We start from the raw sequence: 21,856 nt of genomic DNA on the forward strand, positions 1-21,856 counted from the left end.
ATGCCACATGTGTACGTGTGCTCTGTACCTTCCTTGCCTACTGCGTAAGTTAATGGCTACAGAGCTGGTGCACTGGCAACCGCTGATCCGTGATGTTGAGACGGGTGTGCACAGGCCAGTAGCCAAAAGATTTTAATAATAACATAAAATATATATACATATATTTATGTATAATACGTATATCGAAAATTAAGTTTAAATAAATAAACAAAATATGCAACAAGATTGATTGGATCTCGTTGCTGCACTTTTAGAAGGTTCCCAAGGTTCCGGCGCGTCGGCCAGAGATACGGACCTGTGTTTGGTTTGTTTTGGATCTGGGCGTGTCTGACAAGCTTATTATTATGTACTTGCAGTAGTTAACTCCGTACATGACCACGCACTGGTAGTTTTCATCTCGACAAAATCACCTGCAGCCTCTGGCAGCTGTTGCTTTGATTGCCGTGTTTGCACAGGCCCATTTTGTTGATATCACAGCGCAACTGAAGAGACTCGGTTTAGTTCAGTTGAGTTCGGCTCACTCTGCGACTTCCCCAAATGTCGTCTCAAATACGCAATACTAGATAGACATGTGATCCAAGACATATGACCTGAACCGATCTGTTTAATCAGTGAAATCCAGTGTCTCCTACCTAACTAACTACGAGTAATTGTCTCTGTTGGCGCAAAGACGCACCCTCCCACGACTTCACCACTCTAGCCAGGCAACACACAGGCGGGCTATTTCAGACTTAGGCTTCCACTATAAACCCCTCATAAACTTCCAGAATGCACCGCCATACGATGTGGCCTCTAGACTAGTTGAACATTGTGTGGGTATTAATACATTCTGATATACCATGTAGATTGCAGTACCTTGTGCCTAAGGATATCCAGGACTTTGGGCAATGTAACCTGCATGCATGACAGTCATTGTCCTGCGTCTCTCATTCAGATCGAAGAGGCCGGTCAATCATGCTTGGTTGTACGCGCCATTCCCTGCATTAGACTACTTTACAACTTGGCCTTCGTCTGAGCCTTCTTCAGAATAGGCTCCATCTTGGTCGCCTTCATCACGTCACCCTTGACCTTCAGCTTTCCGGAAATGTACAACCGTTGTGCGTTTGCCTGACCAGCTACCAGCTTGCTGAAATCCTCGTCTGAAAGTGATAGCGTGACTGCGTATCCCTCGTGTTAGCCTCAAAAGTATAGCTCACGTGTGCCGCTGACAGCCATATCTTACCTGTGGGCTTCGTTCCGAGGCCTTTCCCGACCGAACCACTCTGCTTGAGATCAATGTGCCAGCTCTCCGTCTCACCAGCCTTGTTCTTCAACGTAAATGCGAAGACGGCATTTCCTTGCTTGATCGCATCCTTCTTATCGGCCTCGCTCGAGTTCAGGGCACTGTTGATCGCGTCAAAGGCGGCAGAGGACGGGAACTTGTCTGCAAAGTGCTTCTAGTCAGCATCCGACGTCAAAGTAATGCGGCCATCATATCGTAGTCCGTACCGTTCTTGAGGCTCATCTTGGCGAGTTGTCTGGTAAGGAAGGGCTGTTCGAGTAGGCTGTTTATATGTGAGGCAACACGTTATCAATTCAAGTGGCGTATGTAGATACGACTAATCGACAGATGGAATGCGCCCGGTTTTTGGTAGGTGATATCAGTATTCAGTTGGTGGCAGGGTGCTTCTTAAACTAGAGCTCGGAACATGACATCGACCGAAACGCATCGACGACCACATGTCAATTGGAACCTCGGCGACTCCCTGATCCGTCTGATTCATGTGGTCGGCCGAGTTCACACTAAAGAGACGTTAACGCGCCACAGGTGGAGAAAGATCGTCAACTACTTAAAGAGCCGGCATTGTGGCACAATGCAAGTTAAGCCACAGCTTCGTCTTCGTTCCGAGTATACGGATACTCAGAAGACATCTGCCAAGCAAAGAACCACAAATATTGAGCTACAGTACGAGCGTGGCAGATTTCATAATCTGATTCTTGTCAGCCCCTCAGCAGTCGGGGTTTAACTGTGCTCAACTGCCGTAACAGGTTTCCGCTCTGCTCTACCCACTGCATGAACCGTCTGCGGTGGCGGGCACCCACGTCCCCAGATTCAAGTGAGCCCGTAATGTAGCCAGACCTGCCAGACTCATATGTAACTAGACTCACAATGTAACCGGACTCACGATGTTTACATGGATAAGGCCCATGCTTGCCCTGTTGCTTCTCTTTGCAACATACCCTGTCTGTTGCGAGCACAAGCAAGAATCCTGCAGCCAATTATGTTGATAGCACCCAATATCGTTTACTTTACTGGTTAACACTGTAGGGTCGCGTTTCTCTTAGTTTCTATCCAAGTCTCTTTTTTTCCAATCTCGCGTCGTACAAGTGTTGTTGGTCTACGAAACCCTTTCCCCCAACCATCTGCGTCGGAATGGCCGTGTTCGGTTCGGGCAGCAGATCATCACTCAATAGTTCGATGGGCACAACTCTAGCATATGCCGGGTTGTCCAAGCCACCCATGATGCGCCATGCCCTCTGCATTAGAAATCAGAGCATCGGAAATCAAAGGATCCCGTTGACAGCACCGGGAATTTTGTAAGTTTGTAACGCCCAACGACGCAGGCATTCTTCCAAGCTTGACGTAGCAATTAAACCAGGAACTAGCAGACGTTGTAACTATAGTCGTGCTACATGTAAGCATGTTCCAGGCGCCCACTCCACATAACCTAGGATATTATTGCCCATGTGCGTAGAAAATCGCGACCGCAGACTTATTTAGCCAAGCCACTTTAACCTGGACGAGCTTTCTTTCTCATGTGTTCCGTGCAAAAAGAAATGTCATTTGGTCGCAGTTACGCGATTACCCCTTCACTGATATGCATCACGGCAATCTTGCGCAAACGTGTCTACTGTTACAGGAGCCAACCGAGACATAATTGGCTCGGTATTGGTGTGTGCCAAACTCCGACGATTGGAAAGGAACAACTGTCGCCGGCATACAATCCCATGCACCCAAGGGTGCTGTCAAATAACCCGTTGCGCCTAGTCTAGTGCGAGGAGACCTCCATATTCCCCCAGGAATTCATTTGACCGATTCTCCTGCGGCTGATCTTCAACAGGGGCCGTGCCGTGAAGTGGTGGGCTTTGTCATCTCTCCAAATCTCTCGGAGAATCATTTGGATTTCAATACTGTACACTGTAATCGGTGAAGTTAGGAATGATGCTGCAAGCCAGACGGCGGCGTAGGCAACACTAAACTAACCCAAGTGAGATTTGCGGGGAATCAACTGCAAGCAAGCGCGACGATCGGAGAGCTTCCTGCGCCGTGCGACTTCGGCAATTGCAGAGAGTCGAGACATGGAGCCCGGAAGACGCGCACAGGGCTGCTGGACGTGCAAACGTGAGTTCAGCGATTTCAAACAGACCGCATGTGGGTAAACGCTGACTACGTTCAAAAAGAACGTAAGATTGGGTGCGATCGCGGTTTGCCTGCATGTAATAATTGCCTACGGACTGGCAGAGAATGTCTTGGTTACGGAATTAGGCTGGCATGGCCCGACCAACCTGATGGCCGTCGGCGCAAGAGCCAGACACCAGACCAAGCTATACAGCTACCTGCTGGCAATTCAAAGCATTATGGGAGGCAATTTCTGAACGTCAATTACGACGATGTCGCACGAGCCAGCAATGCCGAATCTAGTGACCGCCCCATTCTCTATCATCGCTCTCCCCAACCTCAACGACTCATCCCGTTGATACCAAACCTTCATGAAAGAGAGCCGCAGCTCATATACTACTGTACGTGAATTTTCATGTGATATAAATGCAATCGGCTCACCGTGTCGTGTTTAGATGAGCATCAACTTTCGCGAATGGTCTCGACCATTGATGTCAACAATGGCTTCAGAGAGTATATCCTCCCATTGGCATTATCGCCATATAACCCGACTTCCGAGGGACTACGAAATGCGATGATCTCGGTAGCTGCTTTCCATCTTCTCGGTCATGAAGCCGCACTGCCATTCAAAGCCAAGGCAATACAATCTCTATCGTGGTCCTTATCGGGCGACTCGGTTGCCATTACTGAAACACAACTTGCAACATCGATGATGCTATGTGTGTATAATGTCAGGGCACCGACATCTGATTGTATTCGCGTCACTTTACTGATAGTTCTCATTAGGTCTTCGATGAATCCGAGGGACATTGGGCGCTTCACCTTAAAGGCGCTAACGCTGTATTACACAAGCTGATGAGCATTCGCAATGGCTATCCGGAGTCCACCTTCCTTTATACCTGGTTCCTCTACCACGAGGTACTAGGTGAATTCGGCGATCCACAGTCGTATTACCCAGAAGGACCTACATCGCTACAGCTGAAGGACGATCTACAGTTCGATACATCTCTTGTAGGTTGAACCTGAACTTCTGCCCACACTGACGAGCTTACTCACCAGTCTAGATTGTGGGTTCTCTTGGCTGCTCTGTGGAAGTCATGGAGATCATTAGTTTCATCAATGGACTCCGCGCGCGCGAGCTTAACGGAGACACCGGATCGCCCACAACCGAAGACAAGACCCGCCGTAACGAGGAGTGGCACATCATCGAAAGTCGGCTAGCAAACCTGGAACAAAGACTAGACCCTGTTCATGTCGATCATTTGACTCAGTACCAGCGCACGATGATTCGCAGCACTGCAGAACTATACCGCCTCGCTACTTTTCTGTACTTGCAAAGAACTTGCAACACTGCTCAAGTTCACGAACTCAGGACGATGTACTTGGACCAAGCGTTCAAAGTACTGAACACTCTGGAAACGTGTTCCAGCCCTTGGCCGCTCTTTGTTCTCGCTTGCGAAGCCGAAGTCGACGAACAACGCATTGAGATACTTCAAGCCCTGGATAAAATGGATACTATACGTCGTATTGGCAATATCAAAGTGCTTCGCGACATCATCGAGACGTTTTGGAAGCATCAAGATCTCCAAGCCGATAGTGGCAGGTCACCAAGTGCGAAGTGGTGGGATGTGCTTGATCTCAATATCGCCGCTCCATGGTTCATTTGAGAAGCAACCGTCAAATGCATCTGCGAAGACTCAAATGACAGATATCGCAATTGATGCCAGTATGGAACCCAGTCCAAAAAAAAGTTACACGGGATTGGGATCATAAGGGTGAGATCGATTTACTGGTGTGCCTTTGTCTAATCTATCAGTTCTCCTAGACAGAAGACTACCATCGACTCATGTCATAGTGAATGGGTATTATCTTAAGTCAATACTCGCGGGCTCGACCATTTGCGAGCCGGTTAGGAGACAAGGCATCGAGTCTATCTACAGACGCCGTTGTTACGACCTGCCACAGCGCTTCTTTGTCAAGGTCAAAGGTATTTCTCAACGACTGCTTTGTCTGCGGAGTACCTCATGATGCGAGACAATACATCTTGACGATTTCCCCAAGACTTCTCACATGGAGTGCGCCAGACTTGCTTGGTTTTTATATTCAAGAAACTTCCGGTATCTCTATGGCTTATGAACTGACATGTCTATCCCGAGTATATTTCCGTCACTCCTTCAGTCTACTACTTAAACCTATCCACCACTCTGCTCCAATCATTCAAACTCTCTAAGACCACTCTGCGCGCATAGTGCGATCTCAAACCACGATGATACCAGAACGTTCGCCGGCAGCTCCTACGAGGCAGCAACCCCATCGCGCTTCACGCTCTGCAGGGCCCCCTAAACCTATTTACGTTCCAGAAGTATTGAAACCACGGGCGAGAACAAATGCCGGCGTCAAAAAGGGCAATACCGCAAGTAATGTGGCGTCCATTAAGCCGCGCAAGCCAGCTGCAGCAAGAAGGAAGGCGAAGCAGCCATCTCCCAAGAAGAAGAAGAAGAAGAAGAAGAAGGGCCGAGGTAAACGTTTAAGCCTCGGGTCTATGGATTTTCTCCTGGAATCGTCGTCCGACCTATTGGCTCGTCAAGACCGCTGGATACCCGATCTGGGCCAGCGACCTCAGGCTATTTCACAGCCCCCCGTCTCACAGCTCGCCTCAGAGTTGTGGATGTCGTACAGCGCGCTCGACGATTATGTTTATGCGCAATCATTGAAGGATTCGGCTCAGGTCAATGTTGCGAGCCAGCACGAAGTTTTACAGAGGGGCCAGAGAGTGCAGCCCAGCGAGCGTCCAAGTACTGTCGATGGAACGCTGTGGGGCATCTATCGTTTACTGGAGGCCTGGGTATACAGAGCGAGCTTGACAGCTGAACAGGCGGTGACTCATCCACTGCTGGATGATGTTTTGGATTACCAGTGTGATGGTGGCGATACACCACCTATCGCCCCGGAAGGCTGGGAATGGATTGGGCGCGAGTTAATCCGGACCAAGGCAGCGAATGACAAAAGGGAATGTAAGATTATGAACGTGAAAATGGATGCCCAAAATGTACATGAGAAATAAAAGCGTTCGGAACGGTCGAGATACCCGCGCACATGGCAATAGGCAATGCTTGTACTACAACGACCACGGGGATTGTGCTGGATTATTATAATTCTCGTCTCTCTATAGCTGGATCAAATACACGTGTTCTGTGTTTCGTCTCGGATTTGCCATGCTAGTTTCCCACCCACCGGCTGCCCGTCCATGTATATCTTCAGACTTGCAGCAGTCATGATATTGATAGTGGTTCGCTGGAATTATTAGGGCCACCGTCCGATATATTCCTGACTCCTAAAGACGCACCGGCCATTTAGCGAATATCTCTTCGAAAAGTTTTCCCCTGGCGTCTAGTAAAATCTGCCATCCCTGATGCCGGTCATTGCCAAAGCACTGTAGCAAGCATGGTTTTGATGACACGCCACGATAGCCATAGCCAGCCGCTTCAGCCAAGTTTATGGTTTTTTGTTGCTCGCCTCCCCGAAACCCTAACACGAAGGCGGAAGCCAGCCCATCTCCTCCATGGGCCACCTGATCCAGAGCCGATGCTCCTCGTCCAGCATGGCGTGGATCTTGGATATCAAGTGCTCCGGCCATCCTTGGAGCCACCAGTGGTTGGGCGACTTGTCGAGTAGCACGGTGAAGAAGGCCAGCAGCACCATGGCCTCCTGGGTCGGCACTCTAAGCAGCGGCAGCAGCCCGTCCGTCACCTGGAACAGCCATATAAAGGCCATGCGCATGTCGCGCAACTCCCCGACCCCGGACGGCGCGGCGTACACGGCGAAGATGCGCTCGAGCTTTTCGATGGCGTCGAGGTACACCCCGACCACGTGGTCGTCGCCGTCGCCGCCCGCCGCCAGGGTCTTGATGCTGGATGCCACGTCGTCCAGGCGCTTCTTGGCGGGCGAGTCGGCGTCCAGCGTGGCGCCGGCTTGTGCGAGCCAGCGGCGTCCGCCGTCCTGGAGCATCGGCGCCAGCTCCGTGGTCTTGCTCGTGTCGGATAGGTATGGGTGGAAGAGCTTCACACCGCGGAGCAGGAACATCCAGTCGGGAAACCCGCTCTCCCCGACGAGGAGGAACTCTGATTCTTGACGTGGTGCTGCTAGGGCTATTCCCCCCCCGAATCGTAAGTCAACTGGTTGATTGGTCCCTTTTTCTCTCTTTCTTTTTTTTATACCAGAATTCTAGGTGATAAATCATAGATGCAAACGCGCAGGGGTCATGCTTACATACCGAAAAACATGGTGAGGTTTGAGAACAAGAACAGCATCGGCGCGTTCTCCGAGGTGATGTTCGTCATGAGCTCCATGGCCGTCCGTGATGCCGCTTGATGATGTGCCATGGCCAACGAAACGTAATAGTCGAATGATTGTTTCCTGTGATGAGCAATATGCAGAGCAGAAATCGCAAGCAATGTTCGCATGATATACTCGTTCCTAAACGCCATCTGCACCACATTGATACGATAATACTCTCGCATGATATCGGATTCGGAAAAGGAAATACATGTTGTGGTCGAATAGTTGTGCAGCAACTCCAGATCAGCCATGTTCAAGCCGCCAAATCCATTGGACAGGGATGGACTTGGTCTCGGCGTGTGAGTTGTGAGAAAGTCGCATTCGACATTATGCTTGACACAATTTCGACATGCTGGTCTTGTTTCGTCGCACTGGGTAATGCCAGGTTATCATATAGCCTCAGAACAGCCCGTAGCTTGACGAAAGCAGACTATAGTACTGAAATTGGGCCGCCAATTTTCTAGCATCAAGAGTAGAACGGAAAATATTGCAACGTACTACGCCAATGAAGTGCAGTGGGAATTTCGGTTAAACAAAGATTCACATAATAATTGATTGGCTTACCTTAACCTTCCGCGACTTGCAAATCTTGCACCCTCTGTGATTATAACAGTATCAGCCGCTGCAAAATGCAGTGGTGCTTGAACCTGATCATGTGGGGTATTACTTACTGGCGGCTTTTTGGATGGGATCGTCTCGACAGGGACATTTCGCCCATCATATACTGTTGTTATGCCACCTGGTCGCCATATTAGGCAAAGCCGGACACTCGGGTCATTCGGAATAAAAGTGTATATAGTTGTAATGACACGCCTGGAGAAAACCCACCAAAGTTTGATTCAGCCTTGGAGCTAGGCACAGTGGCAGCTGTGAGCCTCAGGAGGTCTGGTAGTCCACTAAGGGACGTTACGGCCACAGGCAAATGTCAACCACAAGCGGGAGCCAACGTGCAGAAGACCCTTCACAATGGAAAACGACGATTCGTATATTCTCGGGTTCATCTTCAGAGAGAAGGAAGCTTGCGTCGCCCGCGTGGCTTAGATCTTCAAGCGACACACTAAGGCCGACGTGAACAGCGATTGCGTTGACTGGCAAACAGATTATTGACCGTTAAACTGCTGCCTAGTGCTGTCAAGATTTGGCCGAACCTCGCTATTGTTCTCGGACATGGAAATATCTGATTGCCCCGTGTTTGTCGTAGGACTGTGGATGCGAATAAGCCCAAGCCTCAAGCCATACCGGCACGAATCGTACACTAGTCCAAGAATGGCCGAAAAATGGGCCTCGGATACACCTTGAATTCGGCAACCGTTCGGGTGGCTGTCGTATATTTCGTAAAAGTGGAGATGGAAGTATAGCACAAGCAGCCTTTGGCGTCTGAACCGCAGACAAACAATTTCGTTACTGCTTGTTGCTGGCGTGGTATATATCTGCATTCTGCTGCACACAAAATGACTTCTATAGTGAAACCAGTGAGCAGCCACCCAACCTGGAAGAAGACGACCCGACCGAGGACGACCGACATCGACTGAAGGACTCAATTGGTACATACCCGATTATCTTCCACAAATAACAATGGCCGTGTTCAAGTACTATCACTATGATCCCTCCATGGCAGCGGCAGCTCTGTTTCTGAGTCTGTTCGCGATATCGACCTTAACGCACATCTATCAACTAACTCGGCATCGGACATGGTACTTCATACCCTTCGTGATCGGCGGTTTGTGTGAAACGATAGGATATGGCGGGCGCATTGGGTCCGCACTCGAGACGCCCGACTGGACCTTGACGCCATACATTATACAGACTCTGCTCATTCTGATCGCTCCTGCATTGTTTGCAGCTTCGGTGTATATGATACTTGGTCGTATAATTCGACTAGTGGACGGAGAAAAGTATTCGGTCATTCCGGCAAGATGGCTCACCAAGATATTTGTCACATTGGATGTCATCTCCTTCCTGATGCAAGGAGGGTATGTTGCCTCACCTGTCCCGATGTCTTCTGCGTGAACGCTGACGTTGTGTGCTAGTGGTGGAGGACTGCTCGCATCGGCCAATGACGCCGACGGCCTTCAACGCGGCCAGAACATTATCATGGGCGGCTTGGCCGTTCAGCTTATCGGCTTTTCGGTATTCATCCTCGTCTCGATCCTCTTCCATTGGCGTATACTCCAAAACCCCACGTCTACGTCGGCCACCAGCAATGCTCCGTGGCAGCGGTTCTTGTACGTGCTTTATGCTGTGTCGGTTCTCATTCTTATCCGATCCATCTTCCGAATCATTGAATATGGGCAGGGGTGGGATGGCTCTTTACAGACCTTTGAGGCCGTGCTGTATATCTTTGACGGGTTGTTGATGCTTTCTGCCATGATCCTCTTGAATATCTGGCACCCAAGCAGAATCATCTCGGCAGCTCCTGACAGAAAATCTCTCGAGTCCATGACAGAAGAAGGATTTCGACTAGAAAGCCGTCAGGCCTAGTAGGCTGCTACGGCAATGGAAATTATGGACTCGAGGGGAGCAATTAGGTGCGCATATGGGATGAGGTGCTAAGTTACATTGAAGGTTTGCCCCAAAGCTTTTCTCTATTATTTTTCTTACTAGATTTAGCGTTTGTTATTGGTTATTTGAAATCCGAGGCACGGGTTCTGCACATTAGTGCCTAATAGAACTCGTATATACTATATAGAGGGTACCTTGTAGGAGTTCATCATAGATTGACGTTTGAAGAGTGCGACCAGCATACGATCTGGTCTATATCAGTTCTAAGATAGCAGAACAAGCAACAATGGCTAGAGCAGCCGCAGATCGCTATAATGAGGAATGAGATAGGACAAGCAGTACACTGACTGAAATGAGGATGACCTTGATCATCCCAGCTTTACGGGTTCATGCTATTCATGGTGTGGGCAACAAATAGAAGTTGATCAACCCAGTATTCGCAAACGTCATCCGAGCGCCAACCGATCCAAGAGAAACACGTTCTGTCACAAAAACCCAAAGGGACAAAACTCATGGTGATTGTTTCATGCTGCAATAAGGCACAAACTTAAATCTAGCACTACTATCGACTCTAACCTACTGTAGTTGACTGATCTAGCTGACGGGAGCATTCCATGGCCACCTGGGCAGCTGGGCAAAATGGGACAGTAGCCCACTCTTGCCTTTTTAGTGGAGAATGCGGACAATTTTAGTGCTCAGGGGTAAATGCCGGTTTTATTTATTTATTAGTATTGAATTTTCATATGCCAACGCATTTGGTTCCGACGAAACCCAAATATTACGGTCGTGACCAAGGTTAGAAGAGAATGGCTGTACTATGTTGAAAATGTTGATGCAGTCTAAAACAATCTAGAGCACCCCCTCGTTGCCGTTAATTTGCAAAGTATTTGAAGCATGCCGAGCGCCTCTATGACTGCGTATGTCGCACACGACCCATGCTGTAGAAGCAGCCCTGCCTCTGGAGTTGGCTTGGCGATGGGGAAGTCCAGGGGCTTCCCGACCCCAGTATGACGGCATCGCGGTAGCAGACAGCTGATCCGGAAGGACCATTGGTGCTCCATGGGCTTGTTGTGAGACGAAGTCGGCACGAATCAATGGAAGATCGGCACAGGAATTTGCATTGACCGACATGAGTTCTACATGTGTAGGCAGGTAAATAGCAGAGGCAGTGCAATGCAGACTAGCACACGTGCCGCCGCATACAGTAGCCAGAGACGCCAGAGGCAAAACGCCGATACGAGCATACACGAGCTACGCAGGAGAAGCGCAGCAGCAGCACATTAGATTTTGGGTATACAGTAAGATCTGTTCGACACCGCACACATGTACGTGTAGAGACCTCAAATGATGGTGGAGCGCAGTATCGATGATTGAAACAAGTCGTTTGGGGCAGTGCCCTCAGTTATGGAACCAATTGGCGCTGATTCAATCAGAAGAAATGATGACTTTCAAGATTACAGCGGAAATTTGTCGACACCATCCCTGAACGGCCTGGACGGCGCATCTCGGATATGCAGCATCACTTCTGTGGCTTGATTGACGCACGCCAATAGGAAATGGTTCCTGAAAATATTGGTGCCAACTCGAGGACTAATCCCACCCTACAGCGCATTTGGGGGCCCGCCGAGCGGAAACAATGACAAAATGCATTGAATCTAGGAGATTATTGGGATTGTTAAAACTGTGTTGAGCTGCGTCGTATGCATACATCTTCACTGTTCGAGAAGCCGTCTCACACTGTCTAATGGGTAACGACTACTCACCCCCTGACACGCCAATTGTGCCTTTTCTAGAATGTCAATGCAAGGCACGAAGCGAAAGGGGGGGAGGGTGGCTCTATGTCTACGGATCCGTATCTCGTGGTCTGGACGCGCTCGTGTTCCCTTAGCTGAACGCCAAACATAACCTTACCAGTAAAGTTGATTTGTGGATGCACACCCCCCTCCTCCATTCCAAGTTATGAACTCCTAGCACCACCTTAGTCTGGTGTCCGGAGTAAAGGTATGGAGTGAGATGTCTTGGAAGGTTGTCATGACTGATCTGACGCCGGTTTCCAGTCAAGCTCCCGCCGCTTGGCTTTTCTTGAAAACCTTATGGTTCTACTTAGGAAACTTGGAAACCCTTCTTTACCTCCCTTTCTTCTTTCATTGATCATTGACTTTGCCAACAATCGTTTCTTCGCTTTGAAGATTCTCGCCGGGTAACTCTCTCGCTTTGTTGCCCTTTTATAACCTTTTGTTATTTTAATACTAGTTACCACGTCTTTCGTTGTTGATATTTTTCTGCCACATCCGTCACTGCTAGACCGACCACATACTCGCGCCGACCAATTTCGTACATTTTAACCTGTATCATTGGAGGCTCTTCCAATTTCATCATGAAGTCCTTCGCCCTCATTTCCACCTTGGCGGTGGCCACCATCGCCAATGCTGGCCCCACTCCCACTGAGAACGAGCTCCCAAAGCGAGCTGATACACTACCCACAGTCACGGCCTCCGGAAATGGTAAGTCGAGTCGATCAGCCAACAGCGGCCTGTTTAAATCACGGGTGACCCTCGCCGAAACTCGGTAGCTGATATTTCTGTCCAGCTTTCTGGACCGGCAGTGACCGCTTCTACCTCCGCGGAATTGACTACCAACCCGGTGGCTCGTCTGGTGATTCTGACCCCCTTGCCGACACGACAATCTGCAAGCGTGATATCGCCAAGTTCAAGGAGCTTGGTGTGAACACAATTCGAGTGTACATGGTGGACAACTCCAAGACCCACGATGACTGTATGAAGGAGCTTGCCAATGCTGGCATCTACCTCGTGTTGGATGTCAACAACCCCAAATACTCTATCAACCGTTACGCTCCCTCTCCGTCTTACAACGACGTCTATCTACAGAGTGTCTTCGCCACTGTCGAGGAATTCGCTGGATACACCAACACTCTGGCTTTCTTCTCTGGAAACGAGGTTATCAACGAGCAAGCAAACTCGACCCTGGCCGCTCCTTACGTCAAGGCTGTCACCCGAGACATCAAGCAGTACATGTCCGGCCGCAAGCTTCGTGCGGTTCCTGTCGGTTATTCAGCAGCTGATGTCGCCAGCAACCGTCAAGAGACTGCTGACTACTTCAACTGCGGATCCGACGATGCTCGAAGTGACTTCTTCGCCTTCAACGACTACTCATGGTGCTCTCCTTCAAGCTTTCAAACATCCGGCTGGGACCAGAAGGTCAAGAACTTCACTGATTACGGTCTGCCCATCTTCCTGTCCGAGTGGGGTTGTATTGCAAACCCGCCCCGAACCTTCGAAGAGCTGGGCTCCTTGATGAGCGACGACATGAGTGCTGTCTACTCTGGTGGTCTCGTCTACGAGTACAGCAGTGAGGGCAACGGTTATGGAGTTGTCAAAGTTAGTGGCTCCGACGCAACCGTTACCGAGGGGGATGACTTTGGTAACCTCAAGTCTGCTCTTTCCAAGTACCCGGCTCCCACTGGCAGCGGCGGCGCTGTATCAACCACCCACTCGGTCACCTGCCCCACTGCTGGTGCTGATTGGCAGGTCGAGGATGACTCTCTCCCAGCCATCCCGGAGAAGGCCAAGGACGTAAGTACTCTTACCGAATCTGATGATGATTTGTTCAAAACTGACGTTATTTCTTCTAGTACATGACGAGCGGCGCTGGCGCCGGTCCTGGCTGGAAGGGTGATGGCTCGCAGAACGCTGGTGAGACTTCCACTGGTACCGCATCCGCCGGTTCTGGTTCCGTCTCTGCCACCTCATCCGGCAAGAGTGAGGGTGGACGCCCGGCACCTCCCATGGATATGAGCTTCTTCGCCGTCACTGCCGTCGTCGGTGCTTTCACCCTTGCCGGCACTCTGCTTTTGTAAACAAATAATCACGAAAGACGGCGTTTAGGCATGATTCATTTGCGGGTCAATATGGCCCAGAAACTACTGGGAACTAGATTTTCTTTCCAATCTGTGTATAAGTGACATGTGTAAAGACATACCATTCTGAGGCAAGACAGCCGTACAACAGATGGTATGGTGGCATACATAATGAGGAGCACCGAGGATGTACTTATTTTGTTACTATATGAGATATATTTTACTACAAAAAACAACAATTGACAAGCTTGAAAAATTGAGACTTTTATAAAAACTGTTGCATTGGATTGTTTTGCGCAACTGGTCATCGTCCGCGAACTTGCCGAGTTTCGATATAAACAACACAAATATTTTTTTCCAGATTTGAGAAGCTAACAACCACCTTGTTGTAGTCTAATTGTTTATGATTTTGTGGTGTAAAAAATTTAGGAATAAACACCCGCCCATTATGAAATTGCCTGTTGTCATAAAAGCCTTGTACATGGTCATGCCAAAGAGATTCATTATTCGTTATCGTAAACCCATCCCAGATATATCGAACGCGCTTGAAAGGACTCTTCGTATAATGTATTCCACATCGCATTATGCCTCCTATCCCGGACCAAGTGCGCAACTCATTAAAAAGAAAGAAAGAAAAAATGCGACAGTTAGTAGTCATCATCCCTTCTATGCCGATGCCGCCTCCTGCGCCGCTTATCTTCATCGTCGCTGTCGTAACCTCTCTCGGCCTCAATGGCGGCCCGTCCTTCATGCCCTGCCCCGCTTGGTCCAGGGAGACTCGTCAGGACATTGCCCAGAATACCCATCCAGCCGTGTCTGCCTTGCAGTAAGTCGCCAAAACCCTGCGCCATCCGGTTCACCATCTCGGGATCCGTGCCGTGGACGCCCCAAGCTCCTTGGACTTGCATTCCATTCCCGTCGCGCGAACGGTATTCGAAATCGCCTCGTCTGCTGTGCAGGCGCTGCGGGCTGTTGGGGTCGATAGGACGGCCGGCGGGATCAAACCGGTCTGGGAGGACTTCGACATCCTCATCGGACACAGGAGATAGATCACCGCGGTGTTTGCGCCGCTGGACCATCGGACGATTCGAAGATGGATCAGAATCGGACCGCCGTCTAGTGAAATTGGGCCGCCTTGGGCGGACGGCCTGGCCATCTGTGCCCGATGGAGATGGTTCGCGGGCATTGTCGTCAGACTGTCCCTTTACATGTGATTCGTGGAGACTTCGCAAAGTGCGGCTTGACTGTGGGGATAACGGAATGAAAGCCACGGATTTGGCAGCGGATGGTGCAGGAGTATCCGGAGCACTACTGACAGAGCTCGATCGTGATGAGGCTGGAGATCCACGGGAGTGAGGACGCTGACGCATGGATCCTGTTAAACCATCTGCAAAGGTTGGTCAGTAATCTGCACCCCAGCTACGAAACAACTACAGGAAAAAAGAAAATACATCGCAGATTCAGGGGTCACACCGCACCTTGTGCACTAACCCCCCTTGAATCCGGGTCATTTCTAGAAATGGAAGCTGCATTGTCGCCGGGATCTGGCTGACGACTCACATTCTCTGGCCCGGTAGGAGGATAGGGGTTATGAGGACGGCCCGAAGCTCCTGGTGGCGGCCCAGGAGGTGGAGGGGGCAGGTTAGTGTACTCTTGCGGGTTGTAGTGACTACCAGGGGGTGGCGGGTAGGCGTTGACGTTCATGGTAGATTCATTGGTGTGATGAGTAAAGCCAGGAGGACCAGGAGGACCAGGAGGACCAGTGGCTGGTGGGTAGTTTCCAGGATAGAACGCTCCTCCAGAAGCCATGGGTGGTGATGGAGGCGCTTCGTGGTCGTAGCCATCAGAATAATAACCGCCGGCTGCCGACTCCTCGTCGTAGCCTTCTCTCGAGTTAGCATTTATTGATCTTGATGAGATGTGAGCGATAAACGGGACTCACGTCTTCGTTCCCGTTCCCTTGATTTCCTATCCCGTCTGTGTTTGGCCCTTTCATCCTGCGATTCTCTTCTTTCATGTGACCTGGTGTCTCTAGATCTGTCACGCGATCGGTCTCGGCTCCTTTCTCGAGACCGCTCTCGAGACCTCTCCTTCTCTTTCTCCTTTTTCGCATCATTATACTTCTTGATCCCTATTGCCGCCGCGCCAGCACCTAGCACTCCGGCCGCTGCCTCACGCAGACGGCTCTTACTCCTCTTCTGTGTTGGCTCCCTGTTTGACTCAACTGATGGCGACCGGTGACGGTGGCGGTGGCGCCGGTCCTCCCTCGCCGCCTCACGTGCCGTAGGTGGAAGAGGAGTGGCGCCGTATTCAACGAGGCCTAGTTCTGGATTAGCACCATCTCGTGTGCTGAGGCTGCGAGCCATCGACCTGCTGCGGCTGCGGCTACGGGAGACACTGTGCCGACGATCTCTATCGGAATAGTACTCATCGTCAATGTCCCTATCGTGCTCGCGTGCCTGCTTCTTTTTATGGCTCTGCCATAGCTTGCTCGCGGCAGCACCTGTTAGACTGGCCGCTGCAATTTCAGCGCCTAAATCTGTCAGCACACTGTTGACTAAAAGCGATCTTGCACCTACCGGTCCTGATCCTGGACTTGCTTCGGGAGCCGCCTCTGGATTTGCTGCGGTAATGCTGCACCAGCCCGGCAATGGCACTAAGACGATACTGTCAGCTTCAGTCCGGCCGTCTACTACTGTGCACGTTCGCTCAAGTAGTATATTCAAAGTACCCCGTTTCTTGTCGTTCGGGGGTTATGTGTATGCCAGTTGGGGATGGTGTGTTGTAGAACCTACCCAGTAGCGGCAGCCGCCTTGGCCATGCTTGCATTCCGTGATCGACCAGAACGGCTACGGGAGCGCGAATAGTCGTCTGAGTACCTACGGCCTCTGCTCCGGCCCCTTGCGGCTTCTTCTTTCTCGATTTTGTTGTTTTGCATGTACTTCAGGCCTCCAGCAACAGCCAGGGCAGCAGCACCCTTGAATCAATATGTTAGTGGTATTTTCGGGAACAAATCGCGGACAAGTACATACAATAGCAAGGCCGGTAGTCAATCTAGAACGTGACTTGGAGCGACTTCTCCTGCGATCATCATAGTAGTCATCGTCGTATCGATTGTCGTGCCGATCTTCGTACGCACTGCGAGCTCTTCTGATAACCTCGGTACCTAAGGCACCAAGTGCAGCACCGGCAAGAACCTTCTTGCCTCGATTACCTTCCACCTCTCCATCTCGACCTCTGCGGCCGCCTGCAAGAGCGGCAATACCGGCTCCTGCAAGAGCACCTTCGGCAAGATGCCTCTTTTTGTGGTGGTCAGAGCTGGAACTACGATCACGGCGGATGATAGTTCTCTTGACGTAGACATCTTCTTGGTCATCATCATAGTCGCGCCGCCGGCGATCATCATAACGTTCCATGGCATAGCCGTCGTCACGGCGCTCCTCCCTGCGGTAGTAATATTCATCCTCTCGAGGATCGCGGCGCGCCATTTGCTGATTATTCTCCCTAAGGACGATGTAGCCGGGGTCGGCTTGCCTGTCAATGATTACGGGAGGTGGCGCGGGCGCCTCTTGCACGATGATCTGTTGTGGTTCCGGTGCTTTTTGTCTGATGACAATAGGTTGAGGCGGGGGGTCAGCAGGAGAGTAGTACTCCGTCTCCTTCCTGTAGCGCTCGATCTCGGGTTCGTGATGGTGGTGGTGGTGATCATCCTCGTGGAATCTCTCGATGCGCTTCTCGATCTTCACATCATCCACATGGTCGTCGGACCTGCGCTCAACACGCTTCTCCACACGGACATCATCAACATGATCACCGTGCTCCTCAGTCCGGCGTTCGACCCGTTTCTCGACGCGGACATCGTCGAGATCATCCCAAGGTGCTCGCGAGCGACGATCCCAGTCGCGGTCTCGATCTCTGGGCGACAACGGAGAGTCTCTTTCTCGCTCGACGGTCTCGCGCGTTTCACGAACGACCCTGTCGCGGCGCTCTGGCTCGCGCTCCCTCTCGATGTAGACATCGCGTTCGCGCCGGTCGGTATCGCCGCGTGAGTAGTCGATTTCCTTCTCCACGACGGTGTATCTATCTTCGCGGTCACGGTCACGGTCGCGTGGGCGAAACTCGGAGCCGGCATCGCGCTCCTTGACTATTCTCTTTTCTATGACGGTACGCTGCACGGGGGGCTCGAAGGCAGATCGAGGCCGCTCGGGTGTGTATGTTCTCTCTGTCACACGCTTGTCAACCTCGACCAGCTCGCCGGACGCGCGGCCGAGGTGTGAACGAGAAGCGCGAAAGTCGTCGTCTCGGTAGGAAGCTGTGGATCTTCGGTCGTCGAAGTCATCCTCATATCGCTTGACGCGGTCGACGCGAGTGGTTGATCCGCCGTCGCCCACTTTGTACCGGCGCACGGTGGTGCTCTTGTACCGTTCGTCATCCTCGTCATCGTCCCTGTACCGGGTATCTCGGTACACCCTTTCGTGGTATGACATGTTGCGCAACGCAGATCGCCCGGCGGGGAAAGAGAAAACTTGGACTGTGCAGAGCGGTCACGACGAAACAGCAGGAAGCAAAAGGACAGGCAATGAAACCAGGCTGCAAGGAGTTGCGCCGGAACAACAGGTTATATTATCGGGGAAAGGCTGGCAGTAATGATGGCGTGGGACAGTGAGCGGGCGGGGCGCTTGGTTTGGGGGGGTAACAAAGGTGGTGAGGCATGGCATGCATGTGCCATGCCACGGGCTGGGCCAAGTAATGCTCAGCGGGGCTGGGCTGCTTCAATCAGGATGGCTGTTGGGCATGCGACTGGCTGGGAGGGGATGTGCCATGCTGCATGTCTGTCTCGCGGAGCCTGGACGCTATGTGCGGATGCGTGGTCAGACCAGGTTAATGCCAGATGGGATGCATAGAATCCTTTTGCACATTCAAGAATCGACTGGTATCATGTAACGTTAGGCGTATTGGCCATGGTGTGTGGTTCGACGGCCTTCTTTGGTCCTGCCTGTCGTTCAGCTGCATCAACAGAGCAGACTCTGCCGCTCCCGCACCCTCGCCCTCATTACTATCACCGCCACCACTCATCCCACTTTCACGTGGTTGGTAATTCCGAACATGCCCGTTGTGCCGCCGCCTGCGTCAGAACTAAATTACAGGAGAGGAGACCGCGGTGGTGAAGAAGCATCGAGATACTTTCGCTGGGCGTCGGAGCCTTGGATGCGGCGAAATGACACATCTCAATCAAACCATGCACCGCGATTGCGCCTCCACAAGGCTCAAGGCTGGTGATCATCTGCGCTATTGGTTGCATAGAAGAGGCAGTCAGATGGTACATGATAGGAGCCGCTGACAGGCGGTACATTAACCCTGACTAACCTTCCCTCGACAACCGACTGGCTACCTTTTACGAAGAATCCGCATTGCAGTCAGAACTAACCACCAACTTACATTGAAGGTCTTCTGCAAGAAATAACTATGTCTCACCAGCCTTGATGAGAAGCTACTTCTATGCTTGGTCCTGTTGACCACGTTCAACCCTGCTGAACGGGCAGCGAAACTGCCTATCAATGTCGTCATAGCTTGCCATACCACTCCAGGGTCAGGAAGCGTTCTCGCCAAGTACTAGTAATGTCGGCTAGTGCCCAGACAATCCGCATGGCACTCTGACAACCCCATTTCTAATCTAATATGTGAAAACTTTTCTTTCCATGGCATTTCCAACAGGACTTTACCACCATGACTCTGTCGATTCAGGCCGGGAACCGAACGGGCAGTCTTTCCGTTGTCCTGTCTGCATTGCATGGAAGATGAGCAATGCAGCAGGCGCTATAGTCCTCCTTGCGATGGGTAGAACCCCACCGGGGATCAGTGGGTCTTCTCGACTGCCGTAAGGTGGGGCTTAGGTAAGTCGGTGATGTTTTATACCGACGGCATCCCTTGAGGACCACCCATACTCGCCTTGACTTGTTCTGAAGGCTCCTTCTCAAGTGTTCAGCCTATTGAGAAAGGGTCTGGCGTGAGGAATGAGAGTCGACAAGAATCCTCCTGGCTCTTGCAGAACCACGGATTGCGACTGCATTCTGTAAGATGTCAATGCAGGCCATGAACTGGCAGGAACCACATGTCAATACCAAAAAGGTCAGATGATTTACGCGGCATTGCAGTTTTGGAAACCTTCCACTCTCAAATATTATCAACAAATTCACCTTTGATAACCTTGCATCTCGCACTCCCTACAACCCGTCCTTTTCGAGCATTGATATGTTATGGTGTATCCTTTACCTCTGCACGTGCATTCGGCCTAAGACTGGGCCATAATAACCCACATACAACGCAACAATCCGGCCAAGAGACATCAATTTTTTCAACTCATCGGCTCAGCCTTCGAACAAGTGACTCAAACCATTCGCTCAGAGTTGTGAGCAAGCGTCCTCCATCTCATCGTTCTGCAGAATCTCGAACAGGTGCCAAAAGACACGCTCTTCTCAAAGGTGGCGCGATCAGTGACGGCTCTTCAGATATACCTGTCTCCCGTCTTAAGTCAAATGGAGCCCAATGTTTTAAACAACGTCAACGGTCATCATGGACATCATTGGGGGCCCAAGGTCCGCGCTGCAGAATGGTCCACTTCTCGTGGTTATCGTGGTGTTTCGAAAATCCGTGTAGCGGATTTGGGCTCAAATGAGGCACAGTATAACGATGCAGACACTCAGCCTGCAGCCGATAGTAATGTTGGTACTGTCAAAGTTCGCTCTGCAGACTGGACTGTTCCACATAACTACCGCGGCGTTTCGAAAGTTCGCCCAGCAAATCTCGAAAGTAACAAGCACCAACACGGCACCGCCGGGAATACAACAACTAGAAACAAGGGTGAACATAGTGGCACCTCGAAATTCCGTCTCGTAGATCTGGGCCCTCAAGAAACACAAAGTAAGACATCAAACATCCGGGCCGCATTCCGTGGCTACCTTGGTATCTCGAAGATCCGCTCAGCAGATCTGGGTGACGGCAAGGAGACGGTGTTTGATGGCATCCATGCATTATCGTCACCAACATCAAATTTTTCAGAGTTGTACATACTTGAAAATGGTTGCGGCGGACGTCCTCACTATCAGTCGAAAGTGCGAGTGATGCCCAAGGAGGTGGCTCCTTCATTAGATCCTTCTGGCTATTCCCCAAATGATTCCCATGAAGGCCATATATGGATACATAAAGTCCACCCATTTGAGGCCGCACGGTCACAGCCAACGACACCTAGTGGCAACTTACACCTCACGCCCCATCTCACGGTTCATGGGCCTTCCCCTACCGACTCACAAGACACAGCGGGTGACACTAAAGTCGCATCGTATTAGGGGTTCCTTCCTGGTGTGGTAGGGAAGAAGCGAGAGGAACCAGCTATCGAGGAGTGCGATCATGCCGCAGAGCGGAGTGATACTTTTCCTCGTAGTGAGGGGACTGGCACTACTACACACATGCCTGGTAGTTCCAACAAAAGTCCAGCGGATACGAAATCTTGGCAGCCAATTGTTCACGACGACGCAGATAAAATGGAGAAAGACCCTGTCCCGTGGGTACGAAAAACACCAAAAAAAGAGGGGAGTCATGGTTCTGGCAGCTTAGCCCAATCCTTGATCACGCAGATACGGAAAGAGTCTGACAATCGATACCGGTCTGGATCGTTGGATTCCAAAAGCACTGCACAGTGGCTTCGTGATCTTCTAAATTCAAAGCAATCCGACTCCTCGAAACTAACCAAATTCCCCGAG

The 21,856-nt window shown here is 51.0% G+C and overlaps 8 protein-coding genes across 8 annotated transcripts; 5 read left to right on the forward strand and 3 right to left on the reverse strand.

Moving 5' to 3' along the window:
- Positions 1–993: 993 nt before the first annotated feature.
- Positions 994–1,504, reverse strand: BKA67DRAFT_536648 (SCP2 sterol-binding domain-containing protein; the record flags this gene model as incomplete). The annotated part of the gene is made up of 3 exons (XM_046100195.1): positions 994–1,157; positions 1,223–1,423; positions 1,489–1,504. The coding sequence occupies 3 exons, from the start codon at positions 1,502–1,504 to the stop codon at positions 994–996; spliced, it is 381 nt and encodes a 126-aa protein (XP_045957221.1).
- Positions 1,505–3,222: 1,718 nt separating this feature from the next.
- Positions 3,223–5,346, forward strand: BKA67DRAFT_305362 (fungal-specific transcription factor domain-containing protein). Its single transcript, XM_046096106.1, has 4 exons — positions 3,223–3,780; positions 3,835–4,109; positions 4,166–4,390; positions 4,444–5,346. The coding sequence occupies exons 1-4, from the start codon at positions 3,411–3,413 to the stop codon at positions 5,044–5,046; spliced, it is 1,473 nt and encodes a 490-aa protein (XP_045957222.1). The 5' UTR covers positions 3,223–3,410; the 3' UTR covers positions 5,047–5,346.
- Positions 5,302–6,692, forward strand: BKA67DRAFT_305380 (uncharacterized protein). The gene has a single exon (XM_046096108.1). It carries the CDS (start codon positions 5,646–5,648, stop codon positions 6,441–6,443), a length of 798 nt encoding a protein of 265 aa, XP_045957223.1. The 5' UTR covers positions 5,302–5,645; the 3' UTR covers positions 6,444–6,692.
- On the forward strand, positions 6,693–7,656 carry BKA67DRAFT_305357 (uncharacterized protein). Its single transcript, XM_046096105.1, has one exon. The coding sequence runs from the start codon at positions 6,942–6,944 to the stop codon at positions 7,509–7,511; it is 570 nt and encodes a 189-aa protein (XP_045957224.1). The 5' UTR covers positions 6,693–6,941; the 3' UTR covers positions 7,512–7,656.
- Positions 7,303–8,564, reverse strand: BKA67DRAFT_568053 (uncharacterized protein). Its single transcript, XM_046103011.1, has 3 exons — positions 8,389–8,564; positions 8,282–8,315; positions 7,303–8,088 (listed from the first exon to the last, which is right to left on the reverse strand). The coding sequence occupies exons 1-3, from the start codon at positions 8,436–8,438 to the stop codon at positions 7,645–7,647; spliced, it is 528 nt and encodes a 175-aa protein (XP_045957225.1). The 5' UTR covers positions 8,439–8,564; the 3' UTR covers positions 7,303–7,644.
- A 474-nt stretch (positions 8,565–9,038) lies between these two features.
- BKA67DRAFT_568057 (RTA1 like protein-domain-containing protein) lies at positions 9,039–10,681 on the forward strand. Its single transcript, XM_046103012.1, has 2 exons — positions 9,039–9,690; positions 9,748–10,681. The coding sequence occupies exons 1-2, from the start codon at positions 9,293–9,295 to the stop codon at positions 10,196–10,198; spliced, it is 849 nt and encodes a 282-aa protein (XP_045957226.1). The 5' UTR covers positions 9,039–9,292; the 3' UTR covers positions 10,199–10,681.
- A 1,456-nt stretch (positions 10,682–12,137) lies between these two features.
- Positions 12,138–14,352, forward strand: BKA67DRAFT_568059 (glycolipid anchored surface protein). Its single transcript, XM_046103013.1, has 2 exons — positions 12,138–12,723; positions 12,809–14,352. The coding sequence occupies exons 1-2, from the start codon at positions 12,597–12,599 to the stop codon at positions 13,876–13,878; spliced, it is 1,197 nt and encodes a 398-aa protein (XP_045957227.1). The 5' UTR covers positions 12,138–12,596; the 3' UTR covers positions 13,879–14,352.
- A 391-nt stretch (positions 14,353–14,743) lies between these two features.
- BKA67DRAFT_659603 (uncharacterized protein) lies at positions 14,744–18,583 on the reverse strand (the record flags this gene model as incomplete). The annotated part of the gene is made up of 6 exons (XM_046107471.1): positions 14,744–15,483; positions 15,575–15,979; positions 16,039–16,629; positions 16,676–16,752; positions 16,892–17,073; positions 17,129–18,583. 6 exons carry the CDS (start codon positions 18,581–18,583, stop codon positions 14,744–14,746), a joined length of 3,450 nt encoding a protein of 1,149 aa, XP_045957228.1.
- Between the last annotated feature and the right edge of the window lie 3,273 nt (positions 18,584–21,856).

This window comes from Truncatella angustata (genome assembly GCF_020726525.1).
Source record: "Truncatella angustata strain MPI-SDFR-AT-0073 chromosome Unknown BKA67scaffold_5, whole genome shotgun sequence".
In the NCBI taxonomy this organism is placed as follows: Eukaryota; Fungi; Ascomycota; class Sordariomycetes; order Amphisphaeriales; family Sporocadaceae; genus Truncatella; species Truncatella angustata.

What these genes read in the sequence shown, in the direction of transcription:
- BKA67DRAFT_305362 (XM_046096106.1), top strand. Translation starts at nt 3,411, where the DNA reads ATGTGGGTAAACGCTGACTACGTTCAAAAAGAACGTAAGATTGGGTGC. An exon ending in TGATGCTATGTGTGTATAAT is followed by an intron (nt 4,110 to 4,165) that starts GTCAGGGCACCG and finishes AGTTCTCATTAG; the next exon opens with GTCTTCGATGAATCCGAGGG. An exon ending in TACAGTTCGATACATCTCTT is followed by an intron (nt 4,391 to 4,443) that starts GTAGGTTGAACC and finishes TCACCAGTCTAG; the next exon opens with ATTGTGGGTTCTCTTGGCTG.
- BKA67DRAFT_305380 (XM_046096108.1), top strand. Translation starts at nt 5,646, where the DNA reads ATGATACCAGAACGTTCGCCGGCAGCTCCTACGAGGCAGCAACCCCAT.
- BKA67DRAFT_305357 (XM_046096105.1), top strand. Translation starts at nt 6,942, where the DNA reads ATGGGCCACCTGATCCAGAGCCGATGCTCCTCGTCCAGCATGGCGTGG.
- BKA67DRAFT_568053 (XM_046103011.1), bottom strand. Translation starts at nt 8,438, where the DNA reads ATGATGGGCGAAATGTCCCTGTCGAGACGATCCCATCCAAAAAGCCGC. An exon ending in TCCCATCCAAAAAGCCGCCA is followed by an intron (nt 8,316 to 8,388) that starts GTAAGTAATACC and finishes TTATAATCACAG; the next exon opens with AGGGTGCAAGATTTGCAAGT. An exon ending in GCAAGTCGCGGAAGGTTAAG is followed by an intron (nt 8,089 to 8,281) that starts GTAAGCCAATCA and finishes GGCATTACCCAG; the next exon opens with TGCGACGAAACAAGACCAGC.
- BKA67DRAFT_568057 (XM_046103012.1), top strand. Translation starts at nt 9,293, where the DNA reads ATGGCCGTGTTCAAGTACTATCACTATGATCCCTCCATGGCAGCGGCA. An exon ending in TCCTTCCTGATGCAAGGAGG is followed by an intron (nt 9,691 to 9,747) that starts GTATGTTGCCTC and finishes GTTGTGTGCTAG; the next exon opens with TGGTGGAGGACTGCTCGCAT.
- BKA67DRAFT_568059 (XM_046103013.1), top strand. Translation starts at nt 12,597, where the DNA reads ATGAAGTCCTTCGCCCTCATTTCCACCTTGGCGGTGGCCACCATCGCC. An exon ending in AGTCACGGCCTCCGGAAATG is followed by an intron (nt 12,724 to 12,808) that starts GTAAGTCGAGTC and finishes ATTTCTGTCCAG; the next exon opens with CTTTCTGGACCGGCAGTGAC.